Raw genomic sequence first — 18,706 nt, forward strand, 5'->3', positions numbered from 1 at the left:
ATGCTTTTACGCAATTGAAAACATTTCAAAATATGGCCATAAAGTAGCAAAGTCGAATTGACTCGCATTATTTATACTTCCATCATCCGTAAATAATATTTTTGTTACTTGAAATATATTCAGTATGTGCTATATTTTGATAGAATAAATTTAATCTTAATGACCCTATGCTCATTGTTATAATGACTCATGAACTTCATAATTGAAAATAAGGCGATTCGTGATGTGGATTGGAGCTACTTGGCGGGGAATAAAAGAATCAATTCACAAGTTTGCTATTTTTTTCTTTAATTCCATTTCGATTCATGATTAATCGATATTAAAATTTAATATTCTATTGTTGATATTGATTAACTTATGAACCAGCAAGTAGGAATTGGAATTGTACTTAGAGTAAGGTGCTTGGATTTGAATTCGTGAGTTTTAGGCGCAGTTTTTGATTTATTCTGATCAAAGTTGGTGTTTTGATGTCTATGAATAAGTACTTGGTCTGAATGCAGCTATTGCCTTGTCAGAAGCTAGTCAAATGATAGCAATGAGAGATTTTGTTTCTTGTGTATTTTTCCAGCACTAGACAAAGTCACTAAACCCTATTATTATCCACTGGTCCTTGATTTATTGCACTTTGTTAAAGTGCCATACTGTCTTCGGTCAGAAAGTACCTAAAAGCAAGTTTCCCCCTAAAATCAAGGATAATGACTTTGGCTACCATTTTTAAGAAAGTATAATTAATGGTCAAGCTACTGATACTTAATATCTCATGCATATTCATTAAGGAAAACCTCTAACTCAGCATTATTTTATCACAATCCATAAAAGTGGAACCGAAAATTCGCGAATAAATATTCATGACTCTCATAAAATAGCTTAATATACAAGTTACACATGAAGCATTAATTCAGCCAAAATATTCCATAAAATCTTCTCTTATTATCCCCAAAGATGTAATAAATTCAGCATGAAACATTTCAAAAATGCGATAATTTTCACATAAATTTAGACATCTAATTATTCGCAAACAATTAATTTAGTGATCATTCATTGTACACAAAAATACCGTACATATGGTCATGCCGACTTCTTAGATTGATTTATGATGTCGAAATGTCTAAACAAAACAATTAATGAACTTCTAAAATTCTATTCATTCCGTGGATACTGAAGCACATTAAATGAACTTTTTTAAGACATAAATTGTAAGCATTCAAAGACGGATTTTCGATTTAAATAGACATTTGGTCGCCTAACTACGATGATGTTATACATGCTTAACTATTTGCTTTGAATGTTTCTTGATTAATAATTAAAGTCAGATTGATATTTTCTGGAACTACATAGATTGTAATAATAAGCTTAGGTTATAACAAAATGTCGACATAAGTAGCTATACTACAGTGGGGACATAGTCAGGAGTAAAGCTTAGACAAGGAGCGTTTTCAGTCCACTTGAAAATTGTCAATACAAAGTGTATCACTGTCTATATCAACAGTCATTCTCTAAATTCATCAAAAATTTTTTTAATTTTTTATTAATTTATTCCAAATTGCTTTAAAAGCAGCCTTCAAGTTTGAGATTTTGAAATGAAGATGAACTATTAATCCACCACACCATACCGTCAATTCTCATTAAACATAAGATACGAAACCTTCTCAAAATTCAATTCACAAAAAAAATGCAATCCAACTTCCTTTCAATCTACCGCTTATGATCAAAATTACTTCATGAAACCCGCTGAACATGCTTAAAAAAAAATTTCTTCATTTTTCCGTACACACATACAGGTCATATTTTTAAAACACGACAATTCTTACTATGTCGCATAAAAATTCTTCGCGAGCTTCAAGTTACATTTTTTTTGCAGCTGTATACCAATAGTTGTTGCGCAGAAATAAAAAAATATAATTTTTTTTGTATATGAAAAATGAATTTAGTTCAACTGCGAAAAAAGAGAACCAGTTTTCGGGTCACAAACTTTATTTTATTTTATTTCACATATTATTACAGTTGTTAAACAACCAAAACTACATTTGTTTTTACACGCATTTTTATCAAAAATATCTTGTACTGTTTTTTATTATTTTTTTGAAAAAATTTACGCTTTTTTGTCAACTACACACGATTTCATACAACATAAACATATTTTATGTATATATGCAATTCAAAATTGTTTTGTTAAAAAAATTAAAAGACACATTTCAGGAATGTGTTATGAAGAAAATTTATTTACGGCTCCTACTAACTCATAATATTATATCTTTATTGTGCATTTTATTCAGCGAAAATTAATGGGCTTTTGAGTATTCACTTTGGGTACGGGTATTGTAATTTATTGGCTGTTAAGAAAATGCAACTTAATTGTCTCATGCAATTGAAAATGTTATTTCTTTTTTTATTTTTGAGGAAATTTATTGTCGCGATATTTTTAAAGTGGAATGTCTTCAAGTGCAAACATGTGGAATTTAAATTACTTTGAAGTTTTTGTCTCTTTTAATTTGAAAATTTCATAATTTTATAATTTCATAAATTAGAGCAAAAATGCCTGGAACTAACTATAAGGTACAGTCGAAAATTGCGAGCCTGCAAACCTAAAATACAGGATATGCAGTCCTGAGGTTCTTGGACGATCCCTAATATTGATATTCATCTACTGTCATAAGTTGAATAAATGTAAGTCGCATTTTCAACACAGAAATAACATTCATAGAAAAAATATAAACGTAAGGGTTCGAATCCCATGTCTAAAATAGTTTCGACATCTATGTAAGTATCGTTTATTTGAATTTTTTTTTGCAAAAATTTTATTTGGTATTGGTTCCACTATCAATTTCCGTAGTCACAATATATAGTATCACTTGCGAGTGAAAGGCACTATCACACAATACAGACAATTTATATTCGAAAATTGAACAAAAAAGAGCGTATACATACAAAAACACTCTTCTGTTCCTACAATGTGGGTACAAGGTTAAGGTCAATATGTATGTATATAAATATGAGGTTCCCCATTGTTTCTATTATGACAATTTTTTTTAGGTCGTTAAACTCTTTCATTCCTTCATGTTATTCAATATTTTATCGTCTACTATAAAAACCAAGCTGTCTGAATTAATAGGAAGAAGCAATTAGCACAATTTTGTGAAAATAAAAAGCTTTTTTTTGCAACATAACATGCTAAACCTTTTAAAAATTATTTTATATCGTCTTCCGCAATTCTTCTCATTTTGTGTGTGAGAAATTCAAAGAAAAACGAGAAGCGGTAATAAAATTTTAAAGCTAAACAACTGAATAACATTTTTTTGCTATAAAAAAATCCAAATTAGAATTTTCACATTGCAATAAATGGAATAAAATAAATTAGCTAACTTGCAAATTCCTTTAGATTCTTCGAATTTGTGTGCAAACAGTTAGAAAACAATACGGAATTTTTGTTTGGTATGTTGAAGGTATTCTTTAACTGCTGCGGGTAGAACTAGGAATTTGCATTAAAAAGGATAGTTTATTATGCATTGTGTACAAGACTCACTTGATGTGAGGAATAATAAAGAGTAGAAAATTTTCGAAATTCGAAAATCATATTTTTTGAACATGATCCCTTTCAATTCCTAAAAAGCTATCAAAATTGAGTCCATTGACACAAAAAACCAATCCAGCCATAACAATCTTTCTTCATTAAGGACTATTTAAACAATAGTACAAAAAGACATGCAAATATTTGACAAAATCATTGGAATTATTTAGAAAAACAATTAAGATGATTTAATGCCTCCTCCAAATTGACAATATAGACAATTCTTTAAATTCTATGACAAATTGCTATCCAATGAACTTTAAAAAACATTCCAGAATAGAGACTTCAAGTTATTTTTCTAATTGTTTTGAGGCCACACAAATTTTTGTTCTATCTTAATAGTGTTGACAACAATTGACTTAATTGATATAAAATTTACATGCTGGGGGATCAATATTGTAATTATTAGAGATCAAAGTTTGAGTTAATATGGGTGTTGTGTAGTGTAATAATAATTAAATTGTGATCGGATGTGATAGGAATTTGTAGTCAATATGACGATGGAATTTAAATGAGGATTTACGATTTGAATGTTGATTATAAATTTTACATACCATGTTTTGGAATGAAGATTGATGGGAATTGTGGACAACTACGCAGTTCTAGTTTGAGTAGTCTTGAATTCTTGCGAAGTCTTTTGGAAACTCTGCGTCAATTTCGTCACTGAACTCACTTTTGATGCTGACTTTTGACACTAAACTCACTTTTAGAACAAAAAAAAATTCTCAATGAAATTTCAACGCCTACTTAAACTTTTTTATCAAAATAATGAGAAAATAAATTTTTCAATCCAGAAGCTCATTAAATTCTCAATTTAAACCTCAATTCCCACTGCATGAGCATCTTCACATATTTTCCATAAGAATATCGCTAACCTTAAACAACTATCCAGCGTCTAATGCACTATCATCAACAACTTATCGCCTTCACTATTAAAAATAATGGAAAAATTTAATGATGTTCTATTCCACACATTTTTCTATCCATTTCCAGCATAGAAAAAAGAGTTTAATTTCGATTAATTGAATTGATTTGAGAAAACAATAATCCAACGCATTTAATCTAATTTTCATAAATGAGACAATCGAGATGTAATAAAATCTCAATTTAAACTAAATTCCAGAAATGCATTTTTGTGAGGTAAAACTAACTTAAAATAATGAAGTTCAATTATGTGGATAAGCACATATTATAGAGTATGTAAATAGCCACCATATTACCTTATTCATTTCATTCAACAATCTCTTTATCGAACAACATAAAATTCCATTAACATTCCAAACATTTACAGCAGTAGAGTTTCGATTAACATAATTGAAATTTATATTTTGTATTTATCTAACATTTATTTTAATCGATACACATTTTAGAAGTTAAAGATTGAGAAAATGCGATTCTTTTCATAGTTGAGTTGAAATTTTTAATAAGCCGTTCAAGATTTTTTCATCGTTTATTATTCTGTTAATGTTGCGAATGATTCTCATGGGAAGGAAAAGCACTGCAAGGTTGGCGTAGTGAATGTGTCATGGGAATCGCTTGACGTAGATTTTTTTTTTGATGGTGCTTAATTAGTTTTAGCTCGCTTTTAAAAAAGGAAGCATAGTAAAACATTTTGACTGGTCACTCGGTCAGATGCCCTAAACCAGACATCGTATATATCACAAAGTCCTAAATCTTGCAATTATTCCTAAATTTATGGTAAACATACCTGAAGTAAGCTGCGAATTGACAATTTTACTCAAAAATTTGAATATCGAATAACCGTTACAAATATTATTTTACTCATAAATCCTGAACTTTCCTTAATTTATCAAACACTTAAGCGAAACTTAACACCAAGATTTAAATAATGTCAACCTTTAGTTCCTTTTTTATGATATTCATCTCTAATAAATTCCCGATATTTACTATACAAATTATCGAAAATATCTTCATTATCGCAGTAAACTTATGAAAATTATTAACCTCATTAAAATCACTTTAAGTACAGGAAACTTGAGAACTCCTGATTAAAATCAGCACATAAACATCATTTTGTCAAAAGGAAACGCAAAAACGAATTTAGTTCATTGGAAAAAAACAGTCAATTAACATCAAAATCAAGCAAGACATCCATAAAATAAATTAAAATGTTTCAATAATCAACCGTCAATTTCTTTCTCTGTTATGCTGTTTGAAGCTCAATGTTATTTGATATACACACACGAAATTATGATGACAGGCAGGATTTTATCATCATAAACATTTCAAATTCACAGGAAAGAGAATATTTTTGCAGTGCATTGAAGTAAAAAATGATATTTGTCTGGCATAAGCATTTCCAACTGAAAAATGATCGTAAATGTGTGTTTTAAACCTGCAAAACGATGCAGAAATATTCATTTGACGACCTTAAAGGCAACTCATTCTGTTCATGCTCTAGATGATGACATTAACTTCGTTAATCTAATTAAGATCTTGACTTATTTTCATAATATTTATATTTTTTCTAATTACAGAGCATCCCGAAGCACTAAAAACATCACAAGATGAAGATAGTCTTAAGCTTCTGGCATTACTTAATTCCTCAATGCCAGCAATACTCCAAAAACTGCCAGATATGAAAGAAGTTACAGAGTTTTGGATTGTATATCCAAATAAAATTGAAGTGCCATTGCATAAAGACGATTTACTGTACGAGTCCAATCGAAACACATCCAGTGCATTAATTTTAGGTAAGTTCCATGTGCCGTGCCCGTCCTCCCATTCTTAACGTCTTTTAAAGTGATTAATTATTGTTTTTTGGGATGTGTACAAAGAGGATTGGGGAAAGGAAAGGAATATTAATTGATGAAGTTAAGGAATGCCGATCAAATTATAAAGTTTCGATGTTTTGCTTTGCATTGGAACTGAATTTTGAATGATGTTGAGTAGAATGTTGGATTGGTCAATATATGACCGATTTTCGAGATTCTATCTACCTTCTTGTATACTTCATCAATATATTCCCGAAAACTGCGTGACTGCCTTCATTTACCCAAACCTTAACTAACTTTTGTTCCTTCTTGAACTCTTTTGCTTACAGAAAATAAATATCCTCACCACAAAACTGGTCATTATCGTAATAAATCATCGAAAATTTGGGATCCACATCCACGATACGAAATTAATGCTAATGGACACAGCTTTGTGCTAAATTTACGTCCCGAGTCCGATTACGTTGCGCCAAATCTCGAGGTAAGTGCATCTTATATTTCTCATAAATGATTTCGGTCATGTCTAGGCGATCTTCAAAACATCAAAAATATTTACAAGATTTTTGCATTTGAAATATGATATATCAAGTCATTTGTAAGTCTCTGTGATGTGAATGAGAATTAATATTAAGCATACGGTCTACATTGTAGATCTAAAATAACAAATTATTAATCATAAATATCTCATAGACTCAAATGCGTTTGTAATAGGAATAATTTAGAACAATATTTTTATGACTTCAGCCTCGAAACTTTAGAGCTAGTCGCTTGGAAATATCAAAACATCAATTAGTTCACTAGACTGAGTCGTTAGCTCTCGAAAAACTTTTTTTTGAATGCGATCCAATTTTGCACATTTTCCTTGTTTTTGTGAATTTTCACGATATATTCGTGCCTTCATTTTCATTTGCATTAAGCAGCGTCATCAACGTCATTATATTTATAAATGAAAAGGAAAAATTATTAATGAGGTGTCTACAAAAATATAAAAGTTTTATTAATTTAAACACGAATTATGCATAAAAATTGTTTATAGAGTTGTAGATTTACAAATCGTGGTTTGGTGAAGCTGTGTGGGATGTGAGGATGCGTAAATAGAATGCAGTTTGTCTGGGAAATTTGAAATTGGCAAGAAAATTGAAAATAATTACCTAAATTTGAAATCTGTTCATCAACTGGTACTGATTCTTATTAGAACAGTTCATATCCTTAATAATAATTCTCCCTAATAGTTTTTCACCTACATTCCTGCTTAAATCACACTTTAACTCACAATTCTTTTAAATTATTGTGTTCTTGTGTAAACACATTTGTGCTAAAATTTTAGAACTTTCAATATTCAAAAATTCAAAAATCGTTAAAATTCAAAATCTCAAAAATCGTTAAAAACCATTTTTATACTAAGTAGACTTTAACCTAATCCCATTGTATCCAACCCATAAGATTTCAATTCATTTAACAAAGCCACATACAAGCCCATTCAATTCATCCACCACAAAAGCGCTCCACACCCAGATTCACCTGCATAACCCATAATTCACTCATAATTTAAATTTGCAGCAACAAAACTGCACATCATTAATAATTTCCGCTAATATTTTTCATGAAATCTATGAAGTTTGCTCAACATTCACCTGTAAAATAAAATTTATTGCTTTTTTCAATTATACATGCATTAGTTTGAAATGTCGATAATAATTATGAGTGGGTCACTGCAAAAGTTGAATGAATAAATACGATTGAGAGTCACATATGCAGCCCACAGCGCATTAGTGTTTGATAAATTACAAAAGAAAAGATTTAAAGATAAATTAAATTTATTTTATAACAAAATTTAATTAATAATCACTGCGCGTATTTCTTTCATAATTGCAATCAGCATCACGTGTTTTGAGCGAGAATCTTGTTAACCTTTACATCTTGAAAAAGAGTCTTTGTACCATTAAGTGGGCAGAACATACAATTTTTCTTAAGATTTCTTAAGATTAAATGCTTTATGGTGTGAAGATGCCGAAAAAAATTCTCATTTTGCAATGATTTTTATGGAGATTGAATGACTTCTTGCGTCCGTATGGGAGCTTATTGTTTTGTCTTTGATTGCCGAATATAGGAAATGCGGGTTTTGGTCACAAAAAGCGCATTACCTTTAGAATGAATTTCGTCAGAATTAAATGCGATGATCAACGGTTAAAAATTATTCAAAAAATTTAATAGTCAAATTATATTCAAAATTTATATTCGATTTTTCAAATAAATTTTGACCGTTAAAGTTAAAAACATTCATATTTCATATTTCTAAATTCAAAAGCAATAAATTCTTATCAAAAATTCACATCTAAAACTTAATTATAGCATACCTGTTTCAAAAATCCAATAAAGTGCCAAAAATCAAGCATATCATTCGCAAAAATCTTGTTAAATATCTCACAAAATCTTTGCATATGTTTATTACCTTAGTGCTGCATTTAAATAAGCTTACTAAGCCATTTTATAGCTCTAAATGGTTTTCCGGATTTTATCATGATTTTAACTGGAAATTCAATTTACAACCCGTGTCAGAATTGACCATAAAGCTATAAAAAATCACATTATACTGCATGGGCTGTAAATTGACAAGGAATTAATTAAGCAATTAATATTCAATTTAATCATATTTTTTTTCACTTGACAGGTCAGCCATGTAACACACAACAGTAATATGAGGAGGAAAGATGAGCAGCAAGAACATATAGCGCACAAAGAATGTCAATATAATGGCACAATAGAAGGCGATGACAAGGCGCGTGTTGCAGTATCGCTATGTGATGGAATGGTATGTAAATTTATCTTAATTAAATTAAATTATTAATTTATGCACGTGGATGTGTAGGGGTGACATGTAAGAAGAAGAATTGATGAGAAATATATTATTGACCTTGACATAAAATAAACCAGCAAAAACCGCGAACGATTATTTAATAAGACATAGAAATACAGATAGTTTATTCTCGTTTTTTGTTTCTATAAATAAAACCATCTTTGGGGCCAGATCTCGTGAACGCGCGTATGTATTTTGTTCCGTGATGAGAGCAGAAAGTTCATTAGATTCACGATATGTTTACACAAAAAAAAGAAGCCGATTTCGAATCGGCAATATGATTGTTTTAAACAAATATATAATTTTGTTAGGAAGCATTGCACATACTGACCGCTAACTACGTGATGTGATTGCTCTCGTTATGAGATATGCTTAGATTAGACATTTCTCATCTTACTCATTGTAATCGTAAAGATTTTCTCTTTATAATTGAAACTTAACGCTCATGGCGCCATTGTGAAAAGAGTAATATGAAGAAAAGCAAAAATTACACAATTTTTTTAGATTATTTGAGGAGCTTCTGATAGAAAATGATAATAAAGTCTATATTTAGTCTGTTTGTCCATTTGTTCGTTTGTCTGCTTAATATTTCTTCAATTAAATGTGATTTTAGTAAACAATACGTTACGTAATAATACGTACGTAAAAATACGTAAAGTTGAAAACTTTACATTTTATTTTATTCCTAAATTGAATCTTACCAGTAAAATGCGTTACAATCATCACAAGTAGCACAGAGACTTTCCTCTTTCTAGGCAATTTTCTTCTTTCTCATTGTTTTTGTTTGTCTCAAAAATCTCGTCTTACAATTTTTTATTTACAAATAAACAATTTGCATTAGAATTGGCAAAAGAAGAAATTTGAGAATTGGAAATCTTGATCAACTGACCTATAAAAAGAGCATGGAATGTAGAAAATAAAAGAAAATTTATTAGGCTTCAACGAAGAGAAAATGATCTTCATGCAATTGAAAACTTAAACAAATGGCTTTGTTAGTGATAATAACATTGCCTCTTGCCTCACCGACAACAGACAGTAAATGACTTCCACTCGAAAAAATGAGAATTTTTCAACAAGCCCATAATTCACTATCACGTTTTTCGTGAATTTTGCAGATTTGAGATCGAAAGAAATTTTTCTTGACTTTTATTTTGTCTTAATGACTTTTTGAAGATTTGTTGATTATTCTCAAGATTTATTATGGACGGAGTCTTGAACTTGCATCATTTAATCCTTGCCACTTTTTCAAATGTAAAGCAGTTCATAAATCATGAAAGTTAAGTGAAAAATTGGGAAAATTTTTGAAAATACTTTTCGAAGTGAGAGAAAATTTCAAGGTTATGGTAAATATTTTGGAATAGAGATGGATTTGTTTTGGTTCAGGCAGGAAGTTTACTATGTAGCATTACTAGTTAGGCAATACAATATGATTTTTGAAACAAATAAGCTAATTTTTGCATTTCCTAGTGTCAATTTACGATCCCGATCTTATGCTTCGCTTGACACATCACTCGATCATTTCTCCTACATAAAACTGCTAAGTACTTCTCATCTTCTCTTCCATATGGTACTCCATAATATTTTTTTTGTTAGTAGTAATTAAAATTCCACCCCGAATTGAAATTGAAAATGGAAACATCATGAATTCATTTAGAAAGAGTAAAAAAAGGCGAAAGATACAAAGAACAAGTGTTGAGAGAATTATGTATGCACAAGTATACAAATAGTTTTTTTTCCATGAAAATAATTTTTCCACATGTTGAAAATTTTCAATTTTTTTTTTCTTCTTAAAAACTTTTATTTGCTAATTTATGAACTCTTAAGCCGAGGCTGTTATTGCTGCCAATGACTTTTTTTAAACTCTGCATGTGCGGAGCATTTCAAAAGGAATCTCTACTCATAAAAATTGCGATTTTTATTTTGTGTGGCAGTAGAGCAATAGCGCGTCTACATCGAAGTAAGTTTTCCCCCACACATGAAAATAAATTTTCCACTCAAATGAAGGCAAACATAAATTTTCCCACAAAATAAGGCGAAATGCGAAATAGTTGAGTGAGTAATACAGAAAAATTGCAATAATTCGCAAAGTCAAACGAGAAATATATAGAAAACATCTTCTTTTTTCGGACAAGCAAATATGTATGCCTCCCAAAAGTATTTTTATACACGTTGAAGAAGTGAAAAACGCCGGCTTGGATTTTATTTTTTCTTCTTTTGAGACAAAATAGATCTCTTTTCCGCAAATGAATGAAAAGTGAGACGTAGGTTATAAGTATGTGAAGGGTATGGAGCGCATTTTTGCCTGGGTGGTCTAAGAATTCATAATTTTTAAGATTTACTGACATCTGAGTAGTAAGTTCTAAGTAGTGAAAAAGCAGCAGTAGCGTAGACATTAGAGTGTTGTCCTAATGGCCCTAACGACCTGAGTGCGATCTTAGTCTTTAAAAAGTTGTTTTGATCCCATTATAAACTGTAGATTTACTGAGTTCAGAGGTCTGATGAACCTTCACTCGTTAATCAATTATTGACAGCTTATCGCACTAACAAAGTCCAAAATCTTAATGATATGAATAGCTTATACAAAAGCACGTGATCACCACCTGATCACAGTAAAAAGTGTCATCAACATTCACACCTAAACCTCAAAAAACGTGCTAAAAAGGAAAGAAAAAGTTTCCGTGAGTTACGAAGTGAGAAGAATAAAACAAAAAAAAATCTTTTTTTCTCTTCATTTTCGCACAGTATTGAAAACAGACAGTCGTTCTATATATTATATATTTTTTCGCTTGTTTCCAATACCTATCTTATACATTCTCAAATAGTAAAAGAAATGCGAGAAGTGAACATAAATTAAATGCGATTATAAATAACAAATCGGTGCTAGATTTAGATGATAAAATGAAGTTAACGATATTCGCAATGACGATGATTATGGGATGATTCATAAGGTATATATTGCGAGACATTAATCTAGATCTTAAAGGAATTGGGGCTTTAAGATTTGCTCATTAAAAACTTTATCATTCACATAAATTTGTCTTCATTTCAACTCTTTTTTTTAATGATCGCATTACTTTATATTGCCGATTAAAAGTCATAAAATGCAGCGTATATATAGCTTCCAGTTTCTAATGCAGAATTCGACGATCATCTGCAATAAATTTACGATTTCTGAATTATTATGGACAAAACTGATTGATTTATAGTTGAGGTTATTCCATAATATCGACTGCTGACATCAGTTTATTTTTTCTGGGGATCTTAAAAGTCATAATGTGAATGGATGAAGCTTTATCCACTTGGGGGTCGTTTGTAAATGATGTTGATCACAATAATTAATGTTGGATGCTTCTTTGGGGTCTTCAAGATCATGTACTCCAAAGTTAAGTTGGGATTCAAAATCCTGATCCCCCTCCCCCGGGGTACTCCTCTTAAACCACAATCAAACGCTGAACATCATCAACAATCGAGCCACTTCCAAAAAACAAACTCTTTTATTTATTTTTGTTTCTTTCTTTCCTCGAATCAAATAAATGAAAAACTAATTTAGATTTTTTCTCTCTCTCTCAGTCGCAGCCAGCTTCATTCTGTTGCTGCTAAATAAATTAGTAATATCGACTGATGTTTTAGAAGAAAAAAAAAATCAAAAGGCTAATCTTCTATTTGATGATTACAGTTCAAGGCTGCACGCTTTTCATAAACTCATTTCATTTCTCGCGCCTGATCTCGCTTCGCTTTTTTTTGTGTATTTTTCAAGAGCACTTTCTGTTTGAGAAAATATGATTTAAATTTAGAGTTGTCTTGCTGATTTGATGTGCTATGAGTCAGTTAATTTTTAGTGTTGATGAAACTTTTCGTCTGTAAATCTTAAGTGAATGTGTTTTTTTGATCTAGATTTTTGAAAATATGATCCTTGCAATGGCTTTATGTGGATTTATGAGTTATTAATCATGAAAAGTAGGTTGAAAATGTTGTTTGAAGTCAATTTTTGTATCGAATTTTTTGGATACAACAGAACTTTTGAATAACGAACTCATCTCATAAAAGCTTCATCATGCTCTATTTTAATGTAAATATGATTGAACCTGATCTTTGCTAACTTTTTTGAGACTTTGAGACATAAAAACATGGCTAATTATACGGAAAAGTAACAAAATTTTCAAAAATGCTTTTCGAAGTGAGAAAAGTTTCCGCCATTTTGAATTTTTAAGAACTTACTTTGGCTAGTTTGAGTTATCCGATCCTTGGTTCTTTCAAATCAACTAACATCTAAATATCCTCAACTAAACATCATTGAAAGCTATAAACCAATAGACACATGTAGAGTTTTCCTGCTTTATTTGCTTACTCTCGTGCGCTAGCACAAACACATATCGTTTTCTAAGAGAAAAGTAAGTTATGGGTAATTAACAGTTCTCCTTATTATTGTTGTTATTATGAATGTACTTAAGACTAATAATAGCAAGATGAAATATTGCCAAATGTTCGAGGCTTGAGATTTTCGCGTATATGATTTCAATCAAATGATTTCTATTTTTCAAAGCATTCAGCTTGCTTACATGAACTAATACTTGAAAATTGAGAGAAAAAATCTGTGCTAAATGTCTGCTACAAAGTAATTCAGAGACAGTAGGAAATAAAATCGAAAAACTTAAATCTCGTCTATTTGTCTAATGCATGGAAAGGAGCGAGATGAAAATAAAGATTTATAATACATATTTTTTTCGGCTATGCCGCGCACGATATGTGTCATGTGTGGTGCTGTTTATAAGCAGCAGTATTAAGCGCAAAAGCTGAGGCCCCCCATTTATGTGTTATGTTGATTGAAAGGTAGTCATAAAGTCTAGGCGAGTCTATCATAATATTTAAGTAAAAAAATGGAATCATCACTCCACTTGGTGTCTCATTCATTTTGTAAGCAATCGCGGACTTTTGTGTTGTTGTTATTTTTTTCTTCTTCTTCTTATTGTTCTTGTTCGTAACAAGCTGTAGCCTCTGCGGTGATCTAAGAGCTTAGACTGAATTATCTTTTGAGGAAATCGTCAAGTCGTCAGATTGTTGTAAGTTTTTTTGTCTGTGTCACTATTGTGAAGATTGCTGTAGATTTTAGACTCTAATGATGTATTTTTCTAGGAACTTCTTAGAGTATTGATGTTGATATTGATCTTGCCACTTTTTTTGACAATTTAAATGACTAAGCACTAGTATTAAGTCCAAAGAATGCATAAAAAATACAAAATAAATCTCGAAGTGGACAAAAATTTGCCGCCATTTTGAATTTTGATTTTTGTTTTTCTTATTTTAAATCTTCTAAATTGTAACTAGTTTTTCTTATTAAGACAAAGAAAACATTAGAAGAGTCTCAAAAATATTCATAAATTACAGTTAAAAATCAACATAAAATTTTAATTCCACAAAATTATCAATAAATCATAGATCTAACTTCACACAAATGCCCTTCGCGCCCTTACAAAAATAATTCTTTTCTCACAAATTAATAAATTTCCTACATAAACGTGATGATTATGAATGAATATTTAATTTAATTCAAAAAGAGTTGAAATAAATTTTGAAAAGGGAAACGACAGAGCTGTTTTGAAAATGATTTGAATAAATATTAGCTAATGGACATTTACAGCAGATCTTGAAAGAAGAGAGAGAGATGAAACAAAGATTTAATTTATGTTAAGCTGATGTAAAGGGCCAGACGATAACATTCGAGTAATCGTGTATGTTCGCGAGATCTGGTCAGATGTGTATTACACTAGGAAACGGAGATTTGTTTTCTTCTTTCAAATCGACACGCTTAAAAAATATATGTATATTCCGAACGATACTTAAAGTCGGATTTTCATCAAAAAGCGCACATTTCAAAATAACGCATATTGAAAATAAAAATAAAATTGTTAAATTTATGACGCATAATCGTCATGATGTAAACCAGCTGATTTTTCTTCTTCTTCTTCTTATTTTAATCCACGAAGAGATTTCAGCACATTAATCATTCTCGCCCATCATTACACACATTGTAAAAAAAAGTCTATTTGATCATCAAACATAAATCAAAATGTTTGTCCAATATGAAATAATATAAAATAAAAAATACAGAATCTGGAATGATTGAAATCAAAACAATTGCAAACGTGACGTTGATTTACGATTTTGATAGATTCGCATTTCAATAATCAATTGTCATGAATTCTATACAGTCTTTTTTTTTCTCACACACGCAAGTCAATTGCTGTGAACGATCAAATGCTTCTTAATGCCTACTGTAATTGATTCTGTAAATAATAAATGACAGAAGTAGAATGGGAATCACAAGGTCAGACAATTTTAAAATGATGTAACTTATTAGATATTGAAATTTGGATCATATGAAGGGTGTCCATATTGACAGAAGCTCAATTGATAGAATAGCACGACTTTTTGTCGTAAATTCTTCAATTTATATAGTGTTGCAAAGTATTTTTGTGTCTATAGTAAGCTAGATATCATGAATATTGAGGTACAATACAGGAATTTCAAGATTAAATCCAGTGATTGATTAAATTTGTTCTAGAAAAAGTCAGGAAGTGAGGAATTTGATCTCAATAGATGTGATTCAATAGAACATTTCGGTGACTCTCTTTCAACTTTTATTAACTCTTAAAACCTTCATCCATATTAATTATCTTCTGCGTAATCTTCAATCATTTCGCATTTTATTTTAACGCACATCCTTGGCAAAGCAGAATATTATGACAAGCCTTGAATACATCCCATAACTATCAAAAGCATTCCCTTTGATACAACGACCACACCATATGACATAAGATCACATTTCGCTCGTTTTTGATCTAAATTCAAAGTCGGCAGAACTATGTGTATTATGCTTCGTAGAAATAATGGAAAGAATAAATTATGAAGACTTTGATGAGAAGAATTTAGAGCAAGCACGTTTCACATCTCTATAAATTAGTTAATGGTCAATCATCATTGGGTTGACAGCTGAACAGAAAATAAAGTTTAAAATGATTTTTAATAGACTTCTCAATTCGCAAACGATACGCATATTGTATGTGAGTTTGGGGAGTTAGTTGGGGTACGAGTGTGGCTAAGGCGCATTTTTGAAGACTTTAGAGTGGCATGAGTCAGGCAGCTTGATTCTAAGGCTGCAGTATCGATCAGCAAGTGCTTACAGCACTGAAACGACCCCACCCATCCTCAAAACTTGCTAAAATTCTCCAAAAAGATCTGTTTCACTTTAAAAAATGATCAAAGAAAATCAAACAAAATTCAAATTGAAGCTCACCAAATATGTTTTCCATTACATGCTTTGAATTTAAAATCAGACAGACATTTTTTGATGTGACGAAAATTGATTTTCATATGTGAAATTTCGCGGCATAGCTTCTTCAGTTCCTAGTTGAATCAACGCACGTATTTGAATATTTGATTGATGAGTAGTTGAGAATATATAATGATAATCTAGCATAATGGACAATGCTTACATGTTTTGATTAAGTCATATAGAATATTTTTTATTCATCATACAACAATTTATCATCTATAGAACGCGGCAATAGAGACGGAAAAATTTATTTTTCTTCCATGAAGGTACCAACCTCCTCAGTGAAAAATCATAAATTATGAGCTCATTGTTTTCTGCCCATTTTTATTTTAAAAAGGCGTCTTGTCCATAGTCGGAATAAGAGAAAGAGCAGGTAGCTTAAAGGCAATGAATTTTATGAACGTTTATTTGTTCATAAAATAAACGATATATCTACATAATAATATATTCATTCGATCTTAACTGATCGCACTACTGTGCAGTGGAACACAACTTTTTTTTATTTAATTTGCTACAGATCTCTTCCTTACCCGACTAAACACAATATGATATAATAAATTATCTCTTATAGCTTTTATCTAGTAGGCAAATTGTTGCTTTTTGTAGGAAGAAAAGGCATGAAGTAAGAAGATTTCTTTTATTTGAGAATTAATGTCGATGGCGTATTTCGAAGACATAAATTACAATTTCTTTAAGTTTGTTCAAATATACGATGACTATGTCGACATTGACCTCTATAATGTAGGATCTGAACTAATCTGTATTACTTCATTACGGCCGATCAATTTAAGTAGCCTGTCCCTAAGCTCTATGTGCGTAGCAACCGATCTAAGAGCGATAAGTAATAAGTGAATGACTCCATATCTTCCAGACTAGACATTGACATGACTAGTTATCCTACCTGAGCTTATTAAACTAAACATGAATAAACTGACCAAAAAGTGACAGATCAGCTCAACATCCATATTGCATACTTCAGTTTTACCTCAGATCATCTGGAACATTCTCTCTTTAATCCCCAAAGACATTTGACCGATGATTAAATACTCGAATCAGCTGTTCCCTTTTGCTTTCGGAAAATTTTTATACAGTTTAACTTTTGTCTCTCGTAAATTACTTCCAATAGACTTTCATTTTCATGTGAATTAATGTTCAACAAAAGCATTCATATTAAACATTTTTGACTGCAAAGAGTTTTTTGTTTGCAAATTTGAAGCCACCCACAGTCAAATTTTGAAAGTAGGATCAAAGAATGTTAAAAGTACTCATTAATTACATGAAATTCTTGTGTCAATTGATAACATGTGGTAGCAGTTAGGATCTGTGGAATGTGTTGATAATTAATGAGGTTTAAAGACCTGGATAATGTGGGGATTGACGCTGTTGGCTACATTTTAAAGTGAAATTTGTCAAGTCACATGAAAGAGAAGCTACAATAGTCAATAAAAAGGTCTTTGTACTCAAATATTGAATTTTATGGACATAAGTTCAATTATCATTCAAGTCATCACTATCTAGACAAAATGCACCACAAAAGCTCCCTTTCATTCTAAACATCTACTCCAAAAAACATAGATCCAACATACATTCTATCCATTTTAAAGAAGAGAAAAGAACATGAATGAAACATGAGATCCAACGCTCGTTTAGTAAAAGAAATAGAAGAGTAAAAAAGCAATATCCCAAAGAAACAAATTTGTTAGAAATGTTAATTCCTGAGATTTTTAAAATTTCTCACAATAAAATACAAATTTTTCATCCATTTGAAATAGATAAATAAACAACTCACTGAATTTGATATCCATAAATCACACTGTAGACACGAACCATTGACTGCATTAGCATTCAAAACGTATATTTACTTAGAAGATTCAGTTTTCTTTCATTCTCGTTTTGTTCTATCAGATAGTTTGATCATGCATGGAATAGAGATCGTCTGGTGGGAGTAAAGGTCATTTCGTTGATTTGTGAAACTAATTTGTATTATCAATTCATTCAATAAATCAAATTTGTGGGGGTGTTTTGGCAAGTGATGGTTAGATCGGGAAATGGTGTAATGGTTGGACCAACTGTCATCCAACTCTAACGAGCCGAGGTTGTTCAAAGGGAAAGCGGATTCGCTGTTTCTAGACAAATTGTGACTAGGGTAAGTGTCAGCCTAGCAATTAGGGATAGGGAAATGTTAAATCGAGAGCTCAATGTTCAAGAGTATG

The 18,706-nt window shown here is 30.8% G+C and overlaps 1 protein-coding gene across 4 annotated transcripts in view; it reads left to right on the forward strand.

The window, feature by feature from the left end:
* The window catches only part of AdamTS-A (ADAM metallopeptidase with thrombospondin type 1 motif A), an 88,472-nt gene that overhangs the window by 34,897 nt on the left and 34,869 nt on the right, over positions 1–18,706 (forward strand). For all 4 annotated transcript variants that reach the window (XM_070644032.1, XM_070644035.1, XM_070644034.1 and 1 more), the window contains exons 3-5: positions 6,067–6,282; positions 6,633–6,784; positions 8,975–9,115. In XM_070644032.1, the coding sequence (XP_070500133.1) occupies positions 6,067–6,282; positions 6,633–6,784; positions 8,975–9,115 (509 nt within the window). The remainder of the gene's footprint in view (positions 1–6,066; positions 6,283–6,632; positions 6,785–8,974; positions 9,116–18,706) is intronic.

Source organism: Chironomus tepperi, unplaced genomic scaffold (assembly GCF_022539635.2).
Source record: "Chironomus tepperi strain 1889 unplaced genomic scaffold, CSIRO-AGI_Ctep_v1 contig_335, whole genome shotgun sequence".
Lineage (NCBI taxonomy): Eukaryota > Metazoa > Arthropoda > Insecta > Diptera > Chironomidae > Chironomus > Chironomus tepperi.